Source organism: Ranitomeya variabilis, chromosome 1, assembly GCF_051348905.1.
Source record: "Ranitomeya variabilis isolate aRanVar5 chromosome 1, aRanVar5.hap1, whole genome shotgun sequence".
Lineage (NCBI taxonomy): Eukaryota > Metazoa > Chordata > Amphibia > Anura > Dendrobatidae > Ranitomeya > Ranitomeya variabilis.
Genome location: NC_135232.1, coordinates 3,961,187 through 3,986,156, shown reverse-complemented (window position 1 = coordinate 3,986,156; position 24,970 = coordinate 3,961,187). Strand labels below are relative to the sequence as shown.

At 45.3% G+C, this 24,970-nt stretch overlaps 1 protein-coding gene across 9 annotated transcripts in view; it reads right to left on the bottom strand.

Moving 5' to 3' along the window:
• Positions 1–24,970, bottom strand: part of TAF1C (TATA-box binding protein associated factor, RNA polymerase I subunit C) — a 275,709-nt gene that overhangs the window by 240,086 nt on the left and 10,653 nt on the right. For 8 of the 9 annotated variants that reach the window (XM_077281264.1, XM_077281266.1, XM_077281270.1 and 5 more), the window contains one exon: positions 13,282–13,416. The exons of the other annotated variant lie outside the window; for it this stretch is intronic. In XM_077281264.1, the coding sequence (XP_077137379.1) occupies positions 13,282–13,416 (135 nt within the window). The remainder of the gene's footprint in view (positions 1–13,281; positions 13,417–24,970) is intronic. 9 annotated transcript variants of the gene reach the window in all.

Here is a 24,970-nt window from a genome sequence, read left to right as displayed (position 1 = left end):
TGGATCCATTGTATGTCCGTTTTGCAAGCCGGCGAGAAAATCACACTGTACTGATGCCATACGGAGGATGCCATGCGCAAAATACGCTGACACACCCTGCCTACAGATGACATACGGATCACTATTTTGGGGACATTTCTGCGTATTACGGCCGTAAAAAACTGACCGTCTTTTCATACGCCTAGTGCTGTGCTCCATGTCGGGTTTTACAAATTGCCCAGTATGGATTAATCACACGATCTCCCTTTGACCTATTTTAGGCAGGTAGACACACCTGTGTCTTGGGATGGACCTAGTCTCCTATGTTAGGTGTGCTCCACCATCCCTGCTGACTTCTTCCATCCTGCTGCTCCTTTGCAGTCCTTGCTGGCCGCTTGTCTTAATACATCAATGCCCACGGTCCATGTGCCCACCCAGAGCTAGGGCTTGGCAGAGCCACCTCACCTGGTGAGCTGGTACAGAGTCCCCAGACCAAGCAGCAGGCACAACACCACTGCCTTTGGAAACCGACGATCTGCCCAGACTGGTGGTTCAAAGGCAGCTTTAGAACGCACTGTGGGAATCTCAAAGCTTGTGTGGACGCTCTGTACCAGACTCCTGCAGCTTCTCCACCAGCAACACTCTGCCTGGGAGACAGCTCCACATTTGCTCCCTCCTGCCTGTTAGAATGGAGACATTAAGGCCTGCTGGGTTTTGGGAACTAATGCACTGAACAGCGAGTTTGTGTCACCAGCAGTTTTTTCTGACTCGTCCAAAGTGGCCTACATGTTTTCTTTGCCGTCTGAGGATGCTTTGGTGTGGAACAACGACGCTCCCCTGACTGTCTTATACACAGGCTTATCCAGTCAGAACATAGATGAACTCGCTTGGTAGAGATGTACTGTCCTCTCTCAATAACTTGATTCCTCTGGCCACTGGAGTGGGCTTGCATTTTACAGAACGGTCTAAGGAAAAAACGCTTGATTCCCGAGTGTCACCATCTGAAAGGTCTTCAAAATCACTACCCAGAATGGCTGAATCAGAACCCATTGAGATTGGTCAGCACAGATAATCTCCGGCTGAAGGATCCCGTCACATTACTGAAGAAATTTGAATTGTGATGAACGGGATCATTATAGCACAAAATGTTCCAAACTGAAGGCCAAACAGAGAACTTCAGATCCGAGATGAAGAAGGAGGTATTGCCCAGGGGTTAACACTTTCCTCCACTAAAGTCTCTGCATTCTAAGAATCCCCCATTTGATATCATATCTCCTCTCTACATGTCACACTCCCACCTGACGTCGTGCATTTTCCCTCTCCATGTCCATCTTCCATCCCAGCAGCGATGCGTCTCCCGACACCTTTCCATCGCAGCAGCGATGCGTCTCCAGACACCTTTCCATCCCAGCAGAGATGCGTCTCCCGACACCTTTCCATCCCAGCAGCGATGCGTCTCCAGACACCTTTCCATCCCAGCAGCGATGCGTCTCCAGACACCTTTCCATCCCAGCAGCGATGAGTCTCCAGACACCTTTCCATCCCAGCAGCGATGCGTCTCCCGACACCTTTCCATCCCAGCAGTGATGCGTCTCCCGACACCTTTCCATCCCAGCAGCGATGCGTCTCCCGACACCTTTCCATCCCAGCAGCGATGCGTCTCCCGACACCTTTCCATCCCAGCAGCGATGCGTCTCCCGACACCTTTCCATCGCAGCAGCGATGCGTCTCCAGACACCTTTCCGTCGCAGCTGCACTGCATCTCCCGACACCTTTCCATAGCAGCAGCGATAGTTCTCCCGACACCTTTCCGTCGCAGCTGCACTGCATCTCCTGCCACCTTTCCGTCGCAGCTGCACTGCATCTCCTGTCACCTTTCAGTTGCAGCTGCACTGCATCTCCTGCCCCCTTTCAGTTGCAGCTGCACTGCATCTCCTGCCCCCTTTCTGCTGCAGATGTGAGACCTCTACAGCCCCCTTTCCGTCACAAATATGAGGCCTCTCATGACAGCTTTCTATCATAGCTGCCCTGCGTCTCCCACCACATTTCTATCAGATACACTGCGTCTCCTGCCCCCTATCAGAGTTACACTGCTGTGGAGACTACAAGCTTAGGAAGCTGACAGTCCACTGAGATACAATGCAAGCTGATCGGAGGGTGACAACTTGCATTCTCCGAACATCTCCGTGGAGCCAGGTGACTGGTGGGTTCAAATCCTGACTACCCCAAACATATCCATGGTTCAGCGATGGTCAATGGAGCAGATCTTTATTCGTTCAGCTGTGGCCATGATCCCCTAAGCCGGCATCCTGTAGAATGACAAATCTGTGTCCCTCGTGATGGGGCCATGATGTCTTGGCTGTTGTCCTGTAGCGTCTTCCTGGCTGAGGTTTGGTACAGAGTCTCTGGATCTTTGGATGTCTCGGAAATTGTTGTTACAGAGGCATATCCCTTTTATATAGCTCATAATTGTTGTCCTTCAATCCACCATCAAGCGGTGATGAGATTAACTCGCATTGTTTGATTAATCAACTGCATTTTACTCCTCTGTTTTGTAAGTCAACAAACTGCATGGCATGGACAACGTGTAATCACCATATCAGCAAGCATGATTGTTCAGTGACCCTGCTTCCCTGTCTTGCAAAGATAACAGTACAATAAGTCAATAAGTTGTAGGAGCGGATATAAGAGATAAATACCGTATTTGTCGGACTATAACACGTACTTTTTCCCCAAAAAAATGTGAGGAAAATGGGGGGTGCGTCTTATAGTCGTAATGCAGGCTTACCGGCAGCCGTGTGGTGGTGGCGGCAGAGGTGCGGCGGCAGAGGTGCAGGGATGAGCGGTATGGCGTGAGCAGGGTCCCTTCCACAGGTGAGGTGACGCAGCGGCCCGGTATCCAATGTGAGCAGCAGAGTCGGGTTAATCACCGGTTTCTCGGTGGCGGCGGCCATCTTCCTGAGGCCGCGCGTGCGCAGATGGAGTGCTCTGCTTCCTGGAGCTTCAGGAAAATGAAAGCGGGAGGCCGCGCATGCAGATGGAGATCACGGCTGCCATTTTCCTGAAAGCGAGTTTGCAGATGTAGATCTTGGCTTCAGGAAAATGGCCGCCGCGATCTCCATCTGCGCACGCGCGGCCTCCCGTGGCCATTTTCCTGAAGCCCTGGGAAGCAGAGCACTCCATCTGCGCATGCGCGGCCTCAGGAAGATGGCCGCCGCCACCGAGAAACCGGTGATTAACCCGACTCTGCTGCTCACATTGGATACCGGGCCGCTGCGTCACCTCACCTGTGGAAGGGACCCTGCTCACGCCATACCGCTCATTATCCCCGCACCTCTGCCGTCGCCACACCACTGCTGCAACCCCCCCATGGACACCAGGCCGTGGCGTCGCTCACCTAAACAGGAAGGGACCCTGCTCAGGTGCACGCCATATCGCCCACCGCATCTCTGCCGACACCATGCCTCCTGTGACCCTGCTCTGCCACCGCCAGCCCTCAGGTAAAATACTGTAAATTCGGACAATAAGACGGACCCCCATCTTATAAAAAAAAAAAATTTTCTGCAATTTCCACCCCAAATTTGGGGTGCGTCCTATGGTCCAGTGCGTCTTATAGTCCGAAAAATACGGTATCAACCATTCATTAATTTACAAATATCAATATTACTCCTTTCTGCCATCAGATGGAATAGTACATCCGATGGCAGAACCCCAGCTTTGATGTTGGCTCCGGTGGTGCACCTGCATCAAAGCCGGGACACGTCAGCTGTTTTGAACAGCTGACATGTGCCAGCAATAGGCGCAGGTGGAATCGCGATCCACCCGCACCTATTAACTAGTTTAATGCCGCTGTCAAACTCTGATAGCAGCATTTAACAAGCGCTTCTGGCCTTCAGGACGGAAATGCGCGCACCGCTGACCCCCATCACGTGATCGGGAGTCAGCGGTGCGTCGGTATGACAACCAGACCTCTATGGTTGTTGATGCCGGATTGCTATGAGCACCATCCTGTGGTCGGCACTCTTAGCAATGAAATAATTCTGCTACATAGGGGTGATCTGAGAATCGCTCCTATGTAGCAGAGCCGAAGCCGATTAGGCTATGCCAGCTTCCAGGCTCCCATGGAGGCTATTGAAACATGGCAAAAGTAAAAAAAAAATGTTTTTAAAAATATGAATAAAAAATAAAAATAAAAGTTCAAACCACCCCCCTTTTGCCCCATTCAAAATAGAATAAAAAAAATAAAAAAAATCAAGCCTAACACATTTGGTATCTCCGCGTTCACAATCACCAGATATATCAATAAAAATAAAGGATTAACCTGATCGCAAAATGGTGTAGTGAGAAAAAAAAAAAAAATTCAAAACGCCGAAATTATGGTTTTTTTGGTCGCCGCGACATTGCATTAAAATGCAATAAAGGGCTATCAAAAGAACGTATCTGCACCGAGATGGTATCATTAACCCCTTAAGCCCCGAGGGTGGTTTGCACGTTAATGACCAGGCCAATTTTTACAATTCTGACCACTGTCCCTTTATGAGGTTATAACTCTGGAACGCTTCAACGGATCTTGGCGATTCTGACATTGTTTTCTCGTGACATATTGTACTTCATGTTAGTGGTAAAATTTCTTCGATATAACTTGCGTTTATTTGTGAAAAAAACGAATATTTGGCGAAAATTTGGAAAATTTCGCAATTTTCCAACTTTGAATTTTTATGCTTTTAAATCACAGACATATGTCACACAAAATACTTAATAAATAACATTTCCCACATGTCTACTTTACATCAGCACAATTTTGGAACCAAAATTTTTTTTTGTGACGGAGTTATAAGGGTTAAAAGTTGACCAGCAATTTCTCATTTTTACAACACCATTTTTTTTTAGGGACCACATCTCATTTGAAGTCATTTTGAGGGGTCTATATGATAGAAAATACCCAAGTGTGACACCATTCTAAAAACTGCACCTCTCAAGCTGCTCAGAACCACATTCAAGAAGTTTATTAACCCTTCAGGTGTTTCACAGGAATTTTTGGAATGTTTAAATAAAAATGAACATTTAACTTTTTTTCACACAAAATTTATTTCAGCTCCAATTTGTTTTATTTTACCAAGGGTAACAGGAGAAAATGGACCCCAAAAGATGTTATACAATTTGTCCTGAGTACGCTGATACCCCCTATGTGGGGGGGGAACCACTGTTTGGGCGCATGACAGAGCTCGGAAGGGAAGGAGCGCTATTTGGAATGCAGACTTAAATGGATTGGTCTGCAGGCGTCACGTTGCATTTGCAGAGCCCCTGATGTACCCAAATAGTACAAACCCCCCACAAGTGACCCCATATTGGAAACTAGACCCCCCAAGGAACTTATCTAGATGTGTTGTGAGAACTTTGAACCCCCAAGTGTTTCACTACAGTTTACAATGCAGAGCCGTGAAAATAAAACATATTTTTTTTCCCACAAAAATGATTTTTAGCCCCCCAAATTTTTATTTTCCCAAGGATAACAAGAGAACTTGGACCCCAGAAGTTGTTGTTCAATTTGTCCCTAGTACGCTGATACCCCATATGTTGGGGTAAACCCCTGTTTGGGCGCACGGGAGAGCTCGGAAGGGAAGGAGCACTGTTTTACTTTTTCAACGCAGAATTGGCTGGAATTGAGATTGGACGCCATGTCGCGTTTGGAGAGCCCCTGATGTGCCTGAACAGTGGAAACTCCCCAATTATAACTGAAACCCTACCCCTAACCTCACCCCTAACCGTTTACTGAACATTTTCTGACAGTCATAAGTGCCACGTATATAAGTGCCACGTATATAAGTGCCACGTATTTAAGTGCCACGTATTTAAGTGCCACGTATTTAAGTGCCACGTATTTAAGTGCCACGTATTTAAGTGCCACGTATTTAAGTGCCACGTATTTAAGTGCCACGTATTTAAGTGCCACGTATTTAAGTGCCACGTATTTCAGTGCCACGATATTTCAGTGCCACGATATTTCAGTGCCACGTATTTCAGTGCCACGTATTTCAGTGCCACGTATTTCAGGCACTGAAAAATACGTGGCACGTAAATACGTGGCACGTAAATACGTGGCACTTAAATACGTGGCACTTAAATACGTGGCACTTAAATACGTGGCACTTAAATACGTGGCACTTAAATACGTGGCACTTAAATACGTGGCACTTAAATACGTGGCACTTAAATACGTGGCCACTGAAATATCGTGGCCACTGAAATATCGTGGCACTTATATACGTATATAAACGTATATTTCAGTGCCACGTATTTCAGTGCCACGTATTTCAGGTTAGGGGTAGGGTTAGGGTTTTTTTCTTGTTTTCTTGTGTTTTTCTATAAAAACGCATGCGTTTTACCGCGTTTACATGCATTTTTTCACACATGCGGTTTTTTAAAAAAACGCATGCAGATAAAAACGCAAGTGTGAAACCAGACTAAAAGACGCTTTTTATAGCAAAAAAGTTTTTGCGTCTCCACATTTTGAGAGCTATAATTTTTCCACATTTTGCTCCACAGAGTCATGTGAGGTCTTGTTTTTTGCGGGACGAGTTGACGTTTTTATTGGTAACATTTTCGGACACGTGACCATTTTTTATCACTTTTTATTCCGATTTTTGTGAGGCAGAATAACCAAAAACCAGCTATTCATGAATTTCTTTTGGGGGAGGCGTTTATACCGTTCTGCGCTTGGTAAAATTGATAAAGCAGTTTTATTCGTCGGGTCAGTACGATTACAGCGATACCTCATTTATACCATTTTTTTATGTTTTGACGCTTTTATACGATAAAAACTATTTTATAGAAAAAATAATTATTTTGGCATCGCTTTATTCTGAGGACTATAACTTTTTTATTTTTTTGCTGATGATGCTGTATGGCGGCTCGTTTTTTGCGGGACAAGATGACGTTTTCAGCGGTACCATGGTTATTTATATCCGTCTTTTTGATCGCGTGTTATTCCACTTTTTGTTCGGCGGTATGGTAATAAAGCGTTGTTTTTTGCCTCGTTTTTTTTTTTTTTTTTCTTACGGTGTTTACTGAAGGGGTTAACTAGTGGGGCAGTTTTATAGGTTGGGTCGTTACGGACGCGGCGATACTAAATATGTGTACTTTTATTGTTTTTGTTTGTTTTTGTAGATAAAGAAATGTATTTATGGGAATAATATTTTTTTTTTTATTATTATTTATTTAGGAATTTTTTTTTTTTTTTTTTTACACATGTGGAAATTTTTTTTTTTACTTTTTTACTTTGTCCCAGGGGGGGACATCACAGATCGCAGATCTGATAGTGTGCACAGCACTCTATCATATCTGCGATCATACTTTCATCGGAGCAGGCTGCAGCTTTCATCTGCAGCCTGCTCCGACCCGGAAGTGCTCCCTGCAGGACCCGGATACAGCCCCTCGGCCATTTTGGATCCGGGGTCTGCAGGGAGAAGACGTTCGGTACGAGGTGAGTACATCACCTTGTACCGATCGTCTCAGGGAAGCACGCAGGGAGCCCCCTCCCTGCGCGATGCTTCCCTGTACCGCCGGTACACCGCGATCATGTTTGATCGTGGTGTGCCGGGGGTTAATGTGCCGGGGGCGGTCCGTGACCGCTCCTGGCACATAGTGCCGGATGTCAGCTGCGATAGGCAGCTGACACCCGCCCGCGATCGGCCGCGCTCCCCCCGTGAGCGCGGCCGATCGCGTATGACGTACTATCCCGTCACCGGGAATTAAGGCCCACCCCACCTCGACGGTATAGTACGTCATACGGGCTTAAGGGGTTAAAAACGTCAGCTCGGCGCGCAAAAAATAAGCCCTCACTCGACCCCAGATCATGAAAAATGGAGACGCTACGGGTATCGGAATATTACGCATTTTCTTTTTTAAGCAAAGTTTGGAATTGTTTTTCACCACTTAGATAAAAAATAACCTAGTCATGTTAGGTGTCTATGAACTCGTAATGACCTGGAGAATCATAATGGCAGCTCAGTTTTAGCATTTAGTAAACCTAGCAAAAAAGCCAAACAAAAAACAAGTGTGGGACTGCACTTTTTTTGGCAATTTCACCACACTTGGAATTTTTTTTCCCATTTGCTAGTACATGACATGGTAAAACCAATGGCGTCGTTCAAAAGTACAACTCATCCCGCAAAAAATAATCCCTCACATGGCCATATTGATAGAAAAATAAAAAAAGTTATGGCTTTGGGAAGGGGGGGGGGGGGAAGTGAAAAACGAAAATGCAAAACTGAAAAAAGCTCCGGGGGTTAATATTGTCTGCATGCCTTCTGTCTCTTACTTGTGCCCTCTGGAATTCTCACTCAGTGTGTAATAAACTCTCCTTCATCCCTGACTTCTTCCTCTCTGATTCTCTTAGCCTTCTGGCTCTTACTGAATCTTGGATCCAGCAGACACCTCCGCTGCTCACTTATACGGTGGCCTACATTTCTCTTAAGATATGTTTCCAGTCCAGATTGGCAGCGCTTCGGATGCAGCTCCGTCCAAAGCGGTCATTCCGCATGTGTTCATTGAACTGAACGTCTCCGCAAGATAAATAGACATGCTGAGGTCTAGAAAGATGCGCCGCATGTCCGGATACGCAGGGAAGCCATAGGCGTCCCTGCTCACATAGTGGAGATGGGATTTCATAAATTACCCTCCACTCTGCTGTAGCATCTGGACGCTGCAGCTGTAAGCAGTGTCTAATCCGCAGTGAACACTGAACGTGGAAACAGACCCTTATACTCCAAGATTGAACAGACCATGTGGAGGCGTTGGTCGGCTTCTATCAACCAAATGTACCTTTCAGGTTATCCCCCAAGTATCCTCACTTATCTTCCCTCCTTTTGAGGTACACAATGTCAGACTCTACATCCCCTTCTCCATGGGAGTGGTGGTGGTGTATCTTCCTCCGGGCCCCTCCTGTCAGTTCCTGGATCACTTTGTCACCTGGCTTCCACACTTTCTTCCTGTGACATCCCCACCCTCATCATAGGAGACTTTACCATCCCCGTTGGTTTTCCCCTCTCCTCATCTGCCGCTCACCTTTTATCTCTAACCTCCTCCTTCGGCTTTTCACAGCTTACTAACTCTCCTACGCATGAATATGGAAACTTCCTGGACCTGGCCCTCTCCCGACTTTGCTCAGTGGATGATTTCACAAACTCCCCTCTCCCGCTCTCTGACCACAACCTTCTTTCATTCTCTGTCAGTAACGGTCATCCCGCTGAGGCCACCCCCACTTTCCACACATATAGAAATACACAGGCCATTAACACCCAGAAACTTATGAAGAACTTGCAGTCATCACTGGCCCCTATCTCCTCCCTATCATGCCCTGAAGCATTACAATGAATCCCTGCAACGTGCCCTGGATGAAGCTGCACCTCCTATACATAGAACAACTCGGCACAGACGGAGACAACCGTGGCACACGCTGCAAACACGTTTCCTGCAGCGGTGCTCCAGGTGCGCCGAACGTCTGTGGAGAAAATCTAATCTACCCAAAGATTTCATCCATTATAAGTTTATGCTTAAAACATACAACTCTGCCCTTCACCTCTCCAAACAAACCTATTTCAACACCCTCATCACCTCGCTGTCCAATAACCCTAAACGTCTCTTTGACACTTTTCATTCCTTACTCATTCCAAGAGTGCAGGCCCCAACCACAGATCTCCGAGCTGACGATCTGGCCAATTACTTCAAAAAAGAAAAACTGACTATATCAGACAGGAAATTATCTTCCAATCCCTTCATACCATGCACTGTCCTCCCCTCCCCCACTGCATCTAGTTCACTCTCTGACTTTGAACAAGTCACAGAAGACGACTCAGGCTCCTTGCATCTTCTCGCCCGACCACTTGCACCAGTGACCCTATTTCTTCACATCTTCTCCAGTCCCTTTCCCCAGCTGTCACCTCTCACCTAACAAAAATATTCAACCCCTCTCTCTCTCTCTACCGGTATTTTTCCCTCCTCATTTAAGCATCATACATCCATTACTTAAACCCTCCCTCAACCAAAACTGTGCCGCTAATTATAGACGTGTCTCTAATCTTCCCTTCATCTCTAAACTCCTCGAACGCCTGATCCACTCCCCTCTTATCCGCTATCTCTCAGATCACTCTTCTCGACCCTCTTCAATCTTGTTTCCGCTCTTTCCACGCTACTGAAACTGCCCTCACTAAAGTCTCTAATGATCCAACAACAGCTAAATCTAATGGTCACTACTCCATGCTGATCCTCCTGGATCTCTCCACTCCTGGATCAGCTCCTCCTCACTATGCTCCGCTCCATCGGCCTCAAGGACACCGTTCTCTCCTGGTTCTCCTCCTACCTCTCTGACCACTCCTTCACTCTAGCTTTTGCTGGTTCCTGCTCCTCTCTCCTTCCCCTTACTGTTGGGGTTCCTCAAGGACCAGTCCTAGGCCCCCTCCTCCTCTCTTTGTATACTGCTTCTATTGGACAAAATCAGTAGAATCAGTTTTCAGTACCATCTCTAGGATGATGGCACCCAATTATACACTTCTACTTCTGACATCACGCCTGCTTTATTGTCTTTCCGCTCTCTCCAACATCATGTCCTCCCTCTATCTGAAACTGAACCTGTCAAAAACCAAACTCCTTGTGTTTACTCCCTCTACTAACCTACCTTTGCCTGACATTGCCATTTCCGTGTGTGGTTCCACCGTTACTCCCCAGCAACATGCCCGCTGCCTTGGGGTCATACTTGATTCCGAGCTTTCATTCACCCCCAACATCCGATCACTGGCTCGCTCTGGTTATCTGCACCTCAAAAATATTTCTAGAATTTGACCTTTTCTTACTTTTGACTCTGCAAAAACTCTGTTTCTCTTATTCATTCTCATCTAGACTATTGTAACTGTCTACTAATCTGTCTCCCTCTTACTAAACTCTCCCCTCTGCAATCTGTCCTGAATGCTGCAGCCAGGATCATATTCCTCATCAATAGTTACACCGATGCTTCTACCCTGTGCCAGTCATTACACTGGTTACCCAGCTGTGAAGAAACCAGATTGTATCTTAATTTCGCAGACAACCATGTTTTTGCAAACCAAAAGAACTGGCTTTTTATCTGTATATTGGCTTGTGAATTTAAGTGTTTATGTCTGGTGGGTCAAGAAGACAGACTTGCCAACTGATATACTATCTAACATACTGTGTAAGTCTGTAATAGTGACTGTACATAGGGTGTGTTAAGCTTTGTTTATTGATGTGTGCTGATATGCTAATAGTGCTACTTAATTCCATCACCATTGTTTACCTTATCTTGATGTTGGACTGAAGGACCCTGGGTAATTCTAAAAATAGCTTACATGCCTTGGGTATAAAAAGACTCAGATCACATCCTGGGAGACTGAAGTAAGGGTACCTTTACACAGTGCAATTTTGATCGCTACGACGGCACGATTCGTGACGTTGCAGCGTCGTATGATTATCGCTCCAGCGTCGTAGACTGCGGTCACACGTTGCAATACACAGCGCTGGAGCGATAATTTCATGACGTATTTGCGATGTAGAAGCCGTTGGTTACTGTGCGCACATCGTATACAACCTGTGTCACACGATGCAATCATGCCGCCACAGCGGGACACTAGACGACGAAAGAAAGTTTCAAACGATCTGCTACGACGTACGATTCTCAGCGGGGATCCGGATCGCAGTAGCGTGTCAGACACAACGATATCGTAAATGCATCGCTGGAACGTCACAAATCGTGCCGTCGTAGCGATCAAAATTGCACTGTGTAAAGGTACCCTAACACAGAGCTATCAGCAGGGCATTCTACAAACCACCCAATAGACAAGAGAAAGGACAGCAGCCAATTCATCATGGCACCATCACGAGGGACACTGATCTATGATTCTATAGGAAACAATCTAAGGGTTTTCGGCACCGGTTGGAAGGACACAGATCTGATCCAGTGACCACCTCTGAACCATGGATATGTTTGGAGAAAGCCAGGGTTGGGACCCGCTGGTCGCCTGGTTTCATGGAGATGGTCAGATAAGCCAGGTGTTGACTCATGTCAACTGGCTTTGGACCTTGTATGGACTCTATGGGCAGTTCTTGGTCATCTCCCTACGCTTGTCGTTAACTCTTCTCTGTGTGTGTATCACAGGTGGAATAGAGAGTACGACCCTGGGAGCTCTGATATAACATCTACCATTATTCGTGAGAGACAACGGAAGAGTAACACCCTGTCCGTTGGGAAGAGTAAGACCCTGTCACGTGAACTATGTTGGGGTAATTGCTGGGATTGTTCTGTTTACTATTGTGTGTTATGGTTCAATAAAGAATAGCCACAATGTTTAAACTTAACCCTGTGTTGTCTGTGTAGTGTATTGCCCACCGGGAGATAGAGCGGGCGTTCAGTGGTATGAGCCTGGTCCATGCAGTCTTGCTAAAGACAGCAGGGCCAGCGGACGACAGCACCCACTGACCCAGTTTCTCCACACCATCCACTCCAGAATTCAATATAAAATCATCACTCTCACCCCCAAAGTGCTTCAGGGTTTAGCACCGCCCTCCATCTCCACCCTAGTCGCAGTCCACCACCCTACCCGTGCTCTCCGTGGTTCAGTAACCCCCTACATCTCCTCCCTCTTCTCAGTCCCACCTAACCCATGCCCTCCGTTCTGCTAATCACCTAAAATTATCATCCTCAATAATCTGAGCCTCCCTATCCCGTCTCCAGAACTTCTTGCATGCTGAACCAATTCTTTGGAATGCACTACCCAGGACAATTCGATTAATCCCCAATACCCATAGTTTTATGCATGTCCTAAACACGCATTTCTTCAGACTGGCCTACTGCATCAACATACTTATCTAACTAACCCTGTGTTGCCCATTCAAAATTTTCTTCAAAACCAGGGCCTCGTGTCATCTGTTCTTACACGCTTTATGCACTTAATAGCCCTCTGTGTCTGTACTCTTACACACACTGGTTGGTGACCGGTTCATGCAGCGTTACACGAAGACTCGATTTATTACATTCATGGCCAGACCGTACAATGAAAGTAATTGTTACCGTCCACCTCTCGTGTCTCCCCTTTTTCTCATAGATTGTAAGCTTGCGAGCAGCAGGGCCCTCATTCCTCCTGTATCTGGTGATTTATGTGATTATTGTTATTCAGTTGTAGAGTGTGGTAGAAACTATGCTGAATGTTGGATGGTTGGAAGTCACTAGAAACCAGTCACCTGGATCACGACCCTCAAAGCACTGAAACCGGCAGACAGCCTACATGCACTCACCTTATTGGGGGCTCTGATAGTGTCCAACACTTGGCCACATTCCCCCCATCCCGGGACAGATGAGATGTCTGCAGCCTCTCGATTAGTGGGACCCTCTTCAAAGAAACCTGGAAACAGTGGAGATGGGAACGCCATCTGTGTAGAAGGGAGAAGAGAGAGCGTACACCAAACAGTTAGTGAGATACCGCCTCCTGCATGGAGAGGACAACAGTGCTGTAGGCCAGGTGTGTGCGAGGCGATGAGGCCGGTGAGATTAGCTCCAGAGGCCACAGCGCCTGTGTGTTACATATCACCACCACTCTCCATTATACCCTATACAGCTCGGGCAAATTTTACAAGACCACCACATCAAACCCCTGTCATGGCCGCCCAATCTCCAGACCTGAACCCACTGAAAACCTCTGGAATGTAATCAGGAGGGTGATGGATAGTCACAAGCCATCCAACAAAGAAGAACTGCTGACATTATTGTACCATTGTCAAGGTGAAAATATATATCTTTATACTCTTTTTGTACTGCCAAACTTTTATACTGTGAAACAATAAGTTTTTCCTATGCTTGCAGATATAACTGTATTTAAGATGGCGACCAGTATTCACCTTTACCCTAGTTTTTGTTTCTGAGGGAAGAAGTATCGTTTCTTCTGAAATTGAAACTTCTGGAATGCGAGGAAAGGAGGATTCGCCAGGACACATCAAGACAAATCAGAAAGGACTGAATACTAGACATATACTGCTTAAACCCCGCCTATTGCATTCCTTTTCCTAGAACAATATAGTGCTGTGTATTTGGAAATAAACGCAGTTGCTGTGACCGTTGCAGACACGTGTGGACGCACGGGCATTAGCTGAGATTGAACCAGCTACCTGTCTGACTCATTCTTACTTGGTACCAGATGCTCGGCTCATACTTTAATTTGGAATGACTGGTGAATGAGGGTTATTGTCGTGACGACCCCGACACCAGGAGCGGCATAAGGTCAACCAGGAGCAGAGCGAGAGACTGGTGGGAAGCTGCCAAGACGCATGAAAGCTGGGATTAAAGGGAGGGTGCCGTGATTTTAGTTTTTGTATTAATAATTATTGATTATATAATCAATTATTTTTAATACAAAAGTAAATGTACTACTTTCATACTTTTTTACTTATTCACTTTTACCACTGGAGGCCGCCATTTTCATTAGTGTGGGTGTAAGTGTCTGGGCACGACACTTGCACTCCTCACTTACGGCAGCCATGGGCATAGGAGCCAACAGTCGGGCTCCGACCGCATCTCTTTCATTGAGGCCGCTCCTCCCGCCTCTCAGCTGTGACTTGGGCACGCCCACTGAGCTGTACGTCACAGCTGTGAGAGGAGATCGCGGCCACTGTTTATTTCCCCCTGTCATCGCACACACAGCTCAGTGCGTGCGATGACAGGTGCTGCCAGGGAGAAGCTGCTGCTGGGAAGCGAGGGTCCGAGGTGAGTATCTGCAGCGAGGAGCAGTGATTGCAGCCTGTACTTAGTATTACATTACAAGATTACAGGCTGCAATCACTGCCGACCTGTTCAGAGCCCAGCAGGGAGATCAGCACACTGCTCTGCCCTGAACCGGATGCAGCACTTCCTGGGAGAGGAGGGAAGGTAAGTACAGGGTTTTTATTTTCTTATGCATCTACCACTGCTGCCTGCCCCTATATACCACCTACCACTGCTACCTGCCCCTATATACCACCTACCACTACCTCCCCCTATATACCACCTACCCCTATATATTACTGCTACCTGCCCCTATATACCACCTACCACTGCTACCAGCCCCTATATACCACCTACCACTGCTACCTGCCCCTATATACCACCTACCACTGCTACCTGCCCCTATATACCACCTACCACTGCTACCTGCCCCTATATACCACCTACCCCTATATACCACTGCTACCTGCCCCTATATACCACCTACCACTGCTACCTGCCCCTATATATACCACCTACCCCTATATACCACTGCTACCTGCCCCTATATATACCACCTACCCCTATATACCACTGCTACCTGCCCCTATATATACCACTGCTACCTGCCCCTATATACCACCTACCACTGCTACCTGCCTCTGTATACCACTGCTACCTGCCTCTGTATACCACTGCTACCTGCCTCTGTATACCACTGCTACCTGCCTCTGTATACCACTGCTACCTGCCTCTGTATACCACTGCTACCTGCCTCTGTATACCACTGCTACCTGCCTCTGTATACCACTGCTACCTGCCTCTGTATACCACTGCTACCTGCCTCTGTATACCACTGCTACCTGCCTCTGTATACCACTGCTACCTGCCTCTGTGTACCACTGCTACCTGCCTCTGTGTACCACTGCTACCTGCCTCTGTGTACCACTGCTACCTGCCTCTGTGTACCACTGCTACCTGCCTCTGTGTACCACTGCTACCTGCCTCTGTGTACCACTGCTACCTGCCTCTGTATACCACTGCTACCTGCCTCTGTATACCACTGCTACCTGCCTCTGTATACCACTGCTACCTGCCTCTGTATACCACGGCTACCTGCCTCTGTATACCACTGCTACCTGCCTCTGTATACCACTGCTACCTGCCTCTGTATACCACTGCTACCTGCCTCTGTATACCACTGCTACCTGCCTCTGTATACCACTGCTACCTGCCTCTGTATACCACTGCTACCTGCCTCTGTATACACCTACCACTGCTACCTCTGTCCTGTGTAGCTAATCTAGTCCTGTGTAGCTAATCCTGACCTGTGTACTGTGTCAGCAGTCGGTATCACACAGGACAGGATTAGATACACGGCTCAGCAGTCGGTATCACACAGGACAGGATTAGATACAAGGCTCAGCAGTCGGTATCACACAGGACAGGATTAGATACACGGCTCAGCAGTCGGTATCACACAGGACAGGATTAGATACACGGCTCAGCAGTCGGTATCACAGGACAGGATTAGATACACGGCTCAGCAGTCGGTATCACACAGGAGAGGATTACACGGCTCAGCAGTCAGTATCACACAGGAGAGGATTACACGGCTCAGCAGTCAGTATCACACAGGACAGGATTAGATACACGGCTCAGCAGTCGTATCACACAGGACAGGATTAGATACACAGCTCAGCAGTCAGTATCACACAGGATAGGATTAGATACACGGCTCAGCAGTCGGTATCACACAGGATAGGATTAGATACACAGCTCAGCAGTCAGTATCACACAGGACAGGATTAGATACACAGCTCAGCAGTCAGTATCACACAGGATAGGATTAGATACACGGCTCAGCAGTCGGTATCACACAGGATAGGATTAGATACACAGCTCAGCAGTCAGTATCACACAGGATAGGATTAGATACACGGCTCAGCAGACAGTATCACACAGGAGAGGATTAGATACACAGCTCAGCAGTCAGTATCACACAGGACAGGATTAGATACACGGCTCAGCAGTCAGTATCTAATCCTCTCCTATGCACTCCTCTCCCCCCCGCGTGTCTTTCCCCATTGTGGTTTATTATTTTTGTTGTGGGAGATGACGGAGTCGGGGATTATGCGTTCGGTATGGTTTAAAAAAGATGAATAAAGGACTTTATTCCGGCCGAGTCTTTATTTACCATGCAACAATTATAGGATTAGTAATGGATGGGTGCCTTATAGACGCCTCTCCATTACTAAGCCGTGGGCTTAATGTCACCGGACAATATGAAGGTGACATTAACCCCACAAATGTGAACCCCAATTGCTACCGCTACAGGGCAAGTGGAAATTGCCAGGTAAAGCGCCAGAAAAGGCGCATGTAAAAGGCGGCTGAGAGCTGATGTTTGTAGCCTGGGGGGGGACAATATCCATGGCCCCTTCCTAGGCTATTAATGTCAGCCCGCAGCTGTCTGCATAGTATTTGATGGTTATTAATTATAGGGGGCTCCGCGTCTTTTTTTTTGGGGGGGGTGTCCCTCATTTTAATAGCCAGTAAAGGCTAAGTATACAGTTGGGAGCGTGTGAGTACACCCTCCCCCCCCATAGATCAGTACACTGCTCTCCTGAAATACTCTGTGCCCCTGTCACCCTGCTCCTTCCACCATACGTCTCTGACCTCCCTAGAGCAGCACAATACCATATGGATCACGTATAATGCCGCTATATATATATATATATATATATATATATATATATATATATATATATATATATATATATATATATTTATCACATAATACTCCCATAAAGACCACACATTATGCCGAGATATATATATATATATTATTTTATCACACATTATGCCGCCAAGTATTGTGTGATCTATGTGACGGTATTATATGTGATCTATATGGTGGCATTATGTGAGAACACTATGGCGTCGTTATTTGCGATCTATATGATGGTATTATGTGAGAACTATAGGACAGTATTATGTGTGCTCTATACGTCGGTATTGTGTGCTCTATATGGCGGTATTATGAGTGATCTATATGGCGATATTATGTGTGCTCTATATGGCGGTATTATGTGTGCTCTATATGATGGTATTATGTGAGAACACTATGGCATCGTTATTTGCGATCTATATGATGGTATTATGTGAGAACTATAGGACAGTATTATGTGTGCTCTATACGTCGGTATTGTGTGCTCTATATGGCGATATTATGTGTGCTCTATATGGCGGTATTATGTGTGCCCTATATGGTGGTATTATGTGTGCTCTATATGGCGGTATTATGTGTGCTCTATATGGCGGTATTATGTGTGCTCTATATGGCGGTATTGTGTGAGAACACTATGGCGTCTGTTGTGAATTGGATTTTTTGGCTCCCTCTTGTGGTCACTAGCGACAGGACACAGTTTCTTTCCTCTGCTTGGTTCCCACCTGGCTCGTTAGTCCAGGGGTGTTGCTATTTAAGCTTCCTGGATTTTCAGTCTGGTGCCTGGCATCGTTGTAATCAGTTCCTTTCTGTTTGCTCCTGTCTGCTGGTCCTGGTTCTTGCAAAATAAGCTAAGTCCTGCTTCCTTATTTTTTGGTTATTTGCATTGTTCTTATTTTTTGTCCAGCTTGTACTAAATGTGATTCCTGATTTTGCTGGAAGCTCTAGGGGGCTGATATTCTCCCCCCGGGCCGTTAGACGGTTCGGGGGTTCTTGAATATCCAGCGTGGAAATTTTGATAGGGTTTTTGCTGACCGTATAAGTCATCTTCCTATATTCTGCTATTAGTCAGTGGGCCTCTCTTTGCTAAAAACCTAGTTCATTCTTACGTTTGTCTTTTCTTCTTACCTCACCGTTATTATTTGTTGGGGGCTTGTATCCAACTTTTGGGGTCTTTTCTCTGGAGGCAAGAAAGGTCTATCTTTTCCCTTCTAGGGTTAGTTAGTTCTCCGGCTGGCGCGAGACGTCTAGAACCAACGTAGGTACGTTCACCGGCTGCTGCTATTTGTGGTGCTAGGATCAGGTATACGGTCAGCCTAGTTACCACTGCCCTATGAGCTGGTTTTTTGTGTTTGCAGACTTGGTTATCACTTCTGAGACCCTCTACCATTGGGGTCATAACAGTATGCCAGGCCAAAGGTGAATGTTTAAATGCATTACAGAAGTGGGATAATAAGAAAGGAAATTGTTTTTTTTTTTTTTCTTTAGAGAACTCTTTCTTCCTCCCCTTTATCTCTGAGTGGCTTGGAGCTTTGCTGCAGACATGAATGTCCAGACTTTGATTACTAGTGTGGATGAGCTTGCTGCTCGTGTGCAGGGCATTCAAGATTTTGGAGAAAGGAAAAACTAGGAAGCCAGCTCACTGATCATGAAGAGAAGCACGGAAACAGTCCCAATGAACATGGTGAAATAGAAAAAAGCAAAATATCCAGCTTGCTCTTAATAAAATGTAAATCTTTAATCCAAATGGTTAAAATAGCAGTACAAGCTCCATGGACCCACCATAAACCCCTGAGGGTAAGCGACGCGTTTCGACTGACAAGCAGTCTTTATCCAAGCTAATTAACCCCATGCAAACACCGTTACTTAAGGACCCGACAGCCAATGAGATTATCATATGCCGATCACATGATATGATCCAAGCACATGGTATAATCAATGAACAGGTCCCAAACATATGTGAATGAAATGTTAAAAACACAAAAACAAAAATAGAGATAAAACAATACGAAATAAATATATACAAATATGAATTAAACCAAAATAATGACGGAAATCAATAATGAAACATAATCTCATTTTTGCGATTAAGTCCATCCGGAAATCTAGTGCCCAGCATGAAGATCCAGTAAGCTTCTCGGGTGAGTAATGTTCTGTGTAAATCACCCCCACGGTGAGGTTTATTAACCTTCTCAATACCAGAGACTCTGAAAGATGAAATGTCACGTGAATGATGGTCTATAAAATGTTTGGCTGCAGAAGAAATATTGCGGTTAAAATTCCTATCGTTAGAGATATCATGCAAATGCTCAGAAATGCGGGTTTTTAACTTGCGAATAGTGCAGCCGACATAAGATTTATTACAGGTAACACAATCAATCTTGTATATTACAAAACGAGTGTTACAATTAATGAATTTATTTATAAAAAAAGATTTAGAACCTGTATAATCAGTGAAGGATTTAGTAATTAACATTTGTCTGCAAGTAGAACAATTACGGACATTGCACTTGTAGCTACCTTTACAGCTCAGCCATGTGGGTTGCGGTTTCTCTGAAATAAATAAACTGGGTGATAAAATATTCCCAAGAGTGGGTGCTCTCCTAGCTACAACATTGCATCCATCCTGTAGAATTTTAAATAAAATTGGATCTTCATATAAAATTGGAATAAATTTATTAATAAGAGTTTTAATTTTATAAAATTGAGGACTATATTGTAAACAAACAAATGGTTTGTCAATTTTTTGATTGGGAACTAAATTATTACCGGATACATTATTACTATTAATTTTATGATTCGAAGTATTATCTAGATTATGCATTGTGTCAGAATTCAAGCAAATACCAGGAGATGCAATGTTGAGAGCTCTGTTGAGCATCCAATTGGGATAACCCCGCTCATTAAATTTAACACAAGACTTGGCAAGATCCTGTTTTAAAAAACTGTTGTTGTTACAATTTCTCTTCAGTCTGATAAACTCACCCACCGGAACCGAGCGAACAGTGTGCCTGGGGTGGCTGCTCTTTGCATGTAGAATAGAATTCCCTGCTAATGGTTTAAAATAAGTTTGAGTGGAAATCAATTCATTAGCTACACCCGTCAGTTCCAAATCGAGAAACGAAATTTTAGATTTGTTATGAACAAAAGTAAACCTAAAACTCTTATTAATAAATTTATTCCAATTTTATATGAAGATCCAATTTTATTTAAAATTCTACAGGATGGATGCAATGTTGTAGCTAGGAGAGCACCCACTCTTGGGAATATTTTATCACCCAGTTTATTTATTTCAGAGAAACCGCAACCCACATGGCTGAGCTGTAAAGGTAGCTACAAGTGCAATGTCCGTAATTGTTCTACTTGCAGACAAATGTTAATTACTAAATCCTTCACTGATTATACAGGTTCTAAATCTTTTTTTATAAATAAATTCATTAATTGTAACACTCGTTTTGTAATATACAAGATTGATTGTGTTACCTGTAATAAATCTTATGTCGGCTGCACTATTCGCAAGTTAAAAACCCGCATTTCTGAGCATTTGCATGATATCTCTAACGATAGGAATTTTAACCGCAATATTTCTTCTGCAGCCAAACATTTTATAGACCATCATTCACGTGACATTTCATCTTTCAGAGTCTCTGGTATTGAGAAGGTTAATAAACCTCACCGTGGGGGTGATTTACACAGAACATTACTCACCCGAGAAGCTTACTGGATCTTCATGCTGGGCACTAGATTTCCGGATGGACTTAATCGCAAAAATGAGATTATGTTTCATTATTGATTTCCGTCATTATTTTGGTTTAATTCATATTTGTATATATTTATTTCGTATTGTTTTATCTCTATTTTTGTTTTTGTGTTTTTAACATTTCATTCACATATGTTTGGGACCTGTTCATTGATTATACCATGTGCTTGGATCATATCATGTGATCGGCATATGATAATCTCATTGGCTGTCGGGTCCTTAAGTAACGGTGTTTGCATGGGGTTAATTAGCTTGGATAAAGACTGCTTGTCAGTCGAAACGCGTCGCTTACCCTCAGGGGTTTATGGTGGGTCCATGGAGCTTGTACTGCTATTTTAACCATTTGGATTAAAGATTTACATTTTATTAAGAGCAAGCTGGATATTTTGCTTTTTTCCATTCAAGATTTTGTTACCAGTAGTCCTATGTCTGAACCTAAAATACCTATTCCTGAACTGTTCTCTGGAGATCGATTTAAGTTTAGGAATTTCAGGAATAATTGTAAATTGTTTCTATCTCTGAGACCTCGTTCGTCTGGAGACTCAGCTCAGCAAGTTAAAATTGTTATCTCTTTTTTGCGTGGCGACCCTCAGGATTGGGCCTTCTCGTTAGCGCCAGGAGATCCGGCATTGGCAAATATTGATGCGTTTTTTCTGGCGCTCGGGTTGCTTTACGAGGAACCCAATCTTGAAATTCAGGCAGAAAAAGCCTTGCTGGCTATCTCTCAGGGCCAGGATGAAGCTGAAGTGTATTGCCAAAAATTTCGGAAATGGTCCGTGCTTACTCAGTGGAATGAGTGTGCTCTGGCCGCAAATTTCAGAAATGGCCTTTCTGAAGCCATTAAGAATGTGATGGTGGGTTTCCCCATTCCTACAAGTCTGAATGATTCCATGGCGCTGGCTATTCAAATTGACTGGCGTTTGCGGGAGCGCAAAGCCGCTAATCCTCTGGTGGTGTTGTCTGAACAAACACCTGATTTAATGCAATGTGGTAGAATTCAGACTAGAAATGAACGGAAAAATCATAGGCGTCAGAATGGGTTGTGTTTTTACTGTGGTGATTCTACACATGTTATATCAGCATGCTCTAAACGCCTAACAAGGGTTGTTAGTCCTGTCGCCATTGGTAATTTGCAACCTAAATTTATTTTGTCTGTGACTTTAATTTGCTCATTGTCTTCCTACCCTGTTATGGCGTTTGTGGATTCAGGTGCTGCCCTGAGTCTTATGGATCTGTCATTTGCCAAGCGCTGTGGTTTTGTTCTGGAGCCTTTGGTTAATCCTATTCCTCTGAGAGGTATTGATGCTACGCCATTGGCGGAAAATAAGCCGCAGTTTTGGACACAGGTGACCATGTGCATGTCTCCTGAACATCGAGAGGTGATTCGTTTTCTTGTTTTGCATAAAATGCATGATTTGGTCGTTTTGGGTCTGCCATGGTTACAGACCCATAATCCAGTCTTGGATTGGAAGGCAATGTCTGTGTCAAGTTGGGGCTGTCAGGGAATTCATGCTGATTCCCCGCCGGTGTCTATTGCTTCTTCTACTCCTTCAGAAGTTCCTGAGTATTTGTCTGATTATCAGGATGTATTCAGCGAGTCCAGGTCCAGTGCTCTTCCTCCTCATAGGGACTGTGACTGCGCTATAGATTTGATTCCAGGTACTAAATTTCCTAAGGGAAGATTATTTAATCTGTCTGTACCTGAGCATACCGCAATGCGTTCGTATATCAAGGAATCTCTGGAGAAGGGGCATATCCATCCATCCTCTTCCCCTCTTGGTGCGGGATTCTTTTTTGTGGCCAAGAAGGACGGATCTTTGAGACCTTGTATAGACTATCGGCTTCTGAATAAAATCACTGTTAAATTTCAGTATCCTTTGCCACTGTTGTCGGACTTGTTTGCCCGGATTAAGGGTGCCAAGTGGTTCACCAAGATAGATCTTCGTGGTGCGTACAACCTTGTGCGCATTAAGCAAGGAGATGAATGGAAAACTGCATTTAATACGCCCGAAGGTCATTTTGAGTACTTGGTGATGCCTTTTGGGCTTTCTAATGCTCCTTCAGTGTTTCAGTCGTTTATGCATGATATCTTCCGGAAGTATCTGGATAAATTTATGATTGTTTATCTGGATGATATTCTGGTTTTTTCTGATGATTAGGACTCGCATGTAGAGCAGGTCAGGATGGTGTTTCAGGTTTTGCGTGAGAATACTTTGTTTGTTAAGGGCTCAAAGTGTCTCTTTGGAGTACAGAAGGTTCCCTTTTTGGGGTTTATTTTTTCCCCTTCTGCTGTGGAGATGGACCCAGTCAAGGTCCGAGCTATTCTTGATTGGACTCAGCCCTCGTCGGTTAAGAGTCTTCAGAAGTTCTTGGGTTTTGCTAACTTCTACCGTCGTTTTATCGCTAACTTTTCTAGCGTTGTTAAACCTTTGACGGATATGACCAAGAAAGGTTCTGATGTTGCTAACTGGGCTCCTGCAGCCGTGGAGGCCTTCCAGGAGCTGAAGCGCCGGTTTACTTCGGCGCCCGTTTTGTGTCAGCCTGATGTCTCACTTCCCTTTCAGGTTGAAGTAGACGCTTCTGAGATCGGTGCAGGGGCCGTTTTGTCGCAGAGAGGCCCTGGTTGCTCGGTAATGGGACCATGTGCTTTTTTTTCTAGGAAGTTTTCGCCTGCTGAGCGGAATTATGATGTTGGTAATCGGGAGTTGTTGGCCATGAAGTGGGCATTTGAGGAGTGGCGTCATTGGCTCAAGGGTGCTAAGCATCGTGTGGTGGTCTTGACTGATCACAAAAATCTGATGTATCTCGAGTCTGCTAAACGCCTGAATCCTAGACAGGCCCGTTGGTCATTGTTTTTCTCCCGTTTTGACTTTGTGGTCTCGTATTTACCAGGTTCAAAGAATGTGAAGGCTGATGCTCTTTCAAGGAGCTTTGTGCCTGACTCTCCTGTAGTCTCAGAGCCAGCTGGTATTCTTAAAGAGGGAGTAATCTTGTCAGCCATTTCTCCGGATTTGCGACGTGTGTTGCAGAGATTTCAGGCTGGTAGACCTGACTCTTGTCCACCTGACAGACTGTTTGTTCCTGATAAATGGACCAGCAGAGTCATTTCCGAGGTTCATTCCTCGGTGTTGGCAGGGCATCCGGGGATTTTTGGCACCAGAGATTTGGTGGCTAGGTCCTTTTGGTGGCCTTCCTTGTCACGGGATGTGCGGTCATTTGTGCAGTCCTGTGGGACTTGTGCTCGAGCTAAGCCTTGCTGTTCTCGTGCCAGCGGGTTGCTCTTGCCCTTGCCTGTCCCGAAGAGGCCTTGGACACACATTTCCATGGATTTCATTTCAGATCTCCCGGTGTCTCAGGGCATGTCTGTCATCTGGGTGGTATGTGATCGCTTTTCCAAGATGGTCCATTTGGTGCCCTTGCCTAAGTTGCCTTCCTCTTCCGATCTGGTTCCTTTGTTCTTTCAGAATGTGGTTCGTTTGCACGGCATTCCTGAGAATATCGTGTCTGACAGAGGATCCCAGTTTGTTTCCAGGTTCTGGCGATCCTTTTGTGCTAAGATGGGCATTGATTTGTCGTTTTCGTCTGCCTTTCATCCTCAGACTAATGGCCAAACGGAGCGAACAAATCAGACACTGGAGGCTTATTTGAGGTGTTTTGTTTCTGCAGATCAGGATGATTGGGTGACCTTCTTGCCATTGGCTGAGTTTGCCCTTAATAATCAAGCTAGTTCCGCTACTTTGGTTTCGCCATTTTTCTGCAACTCTGG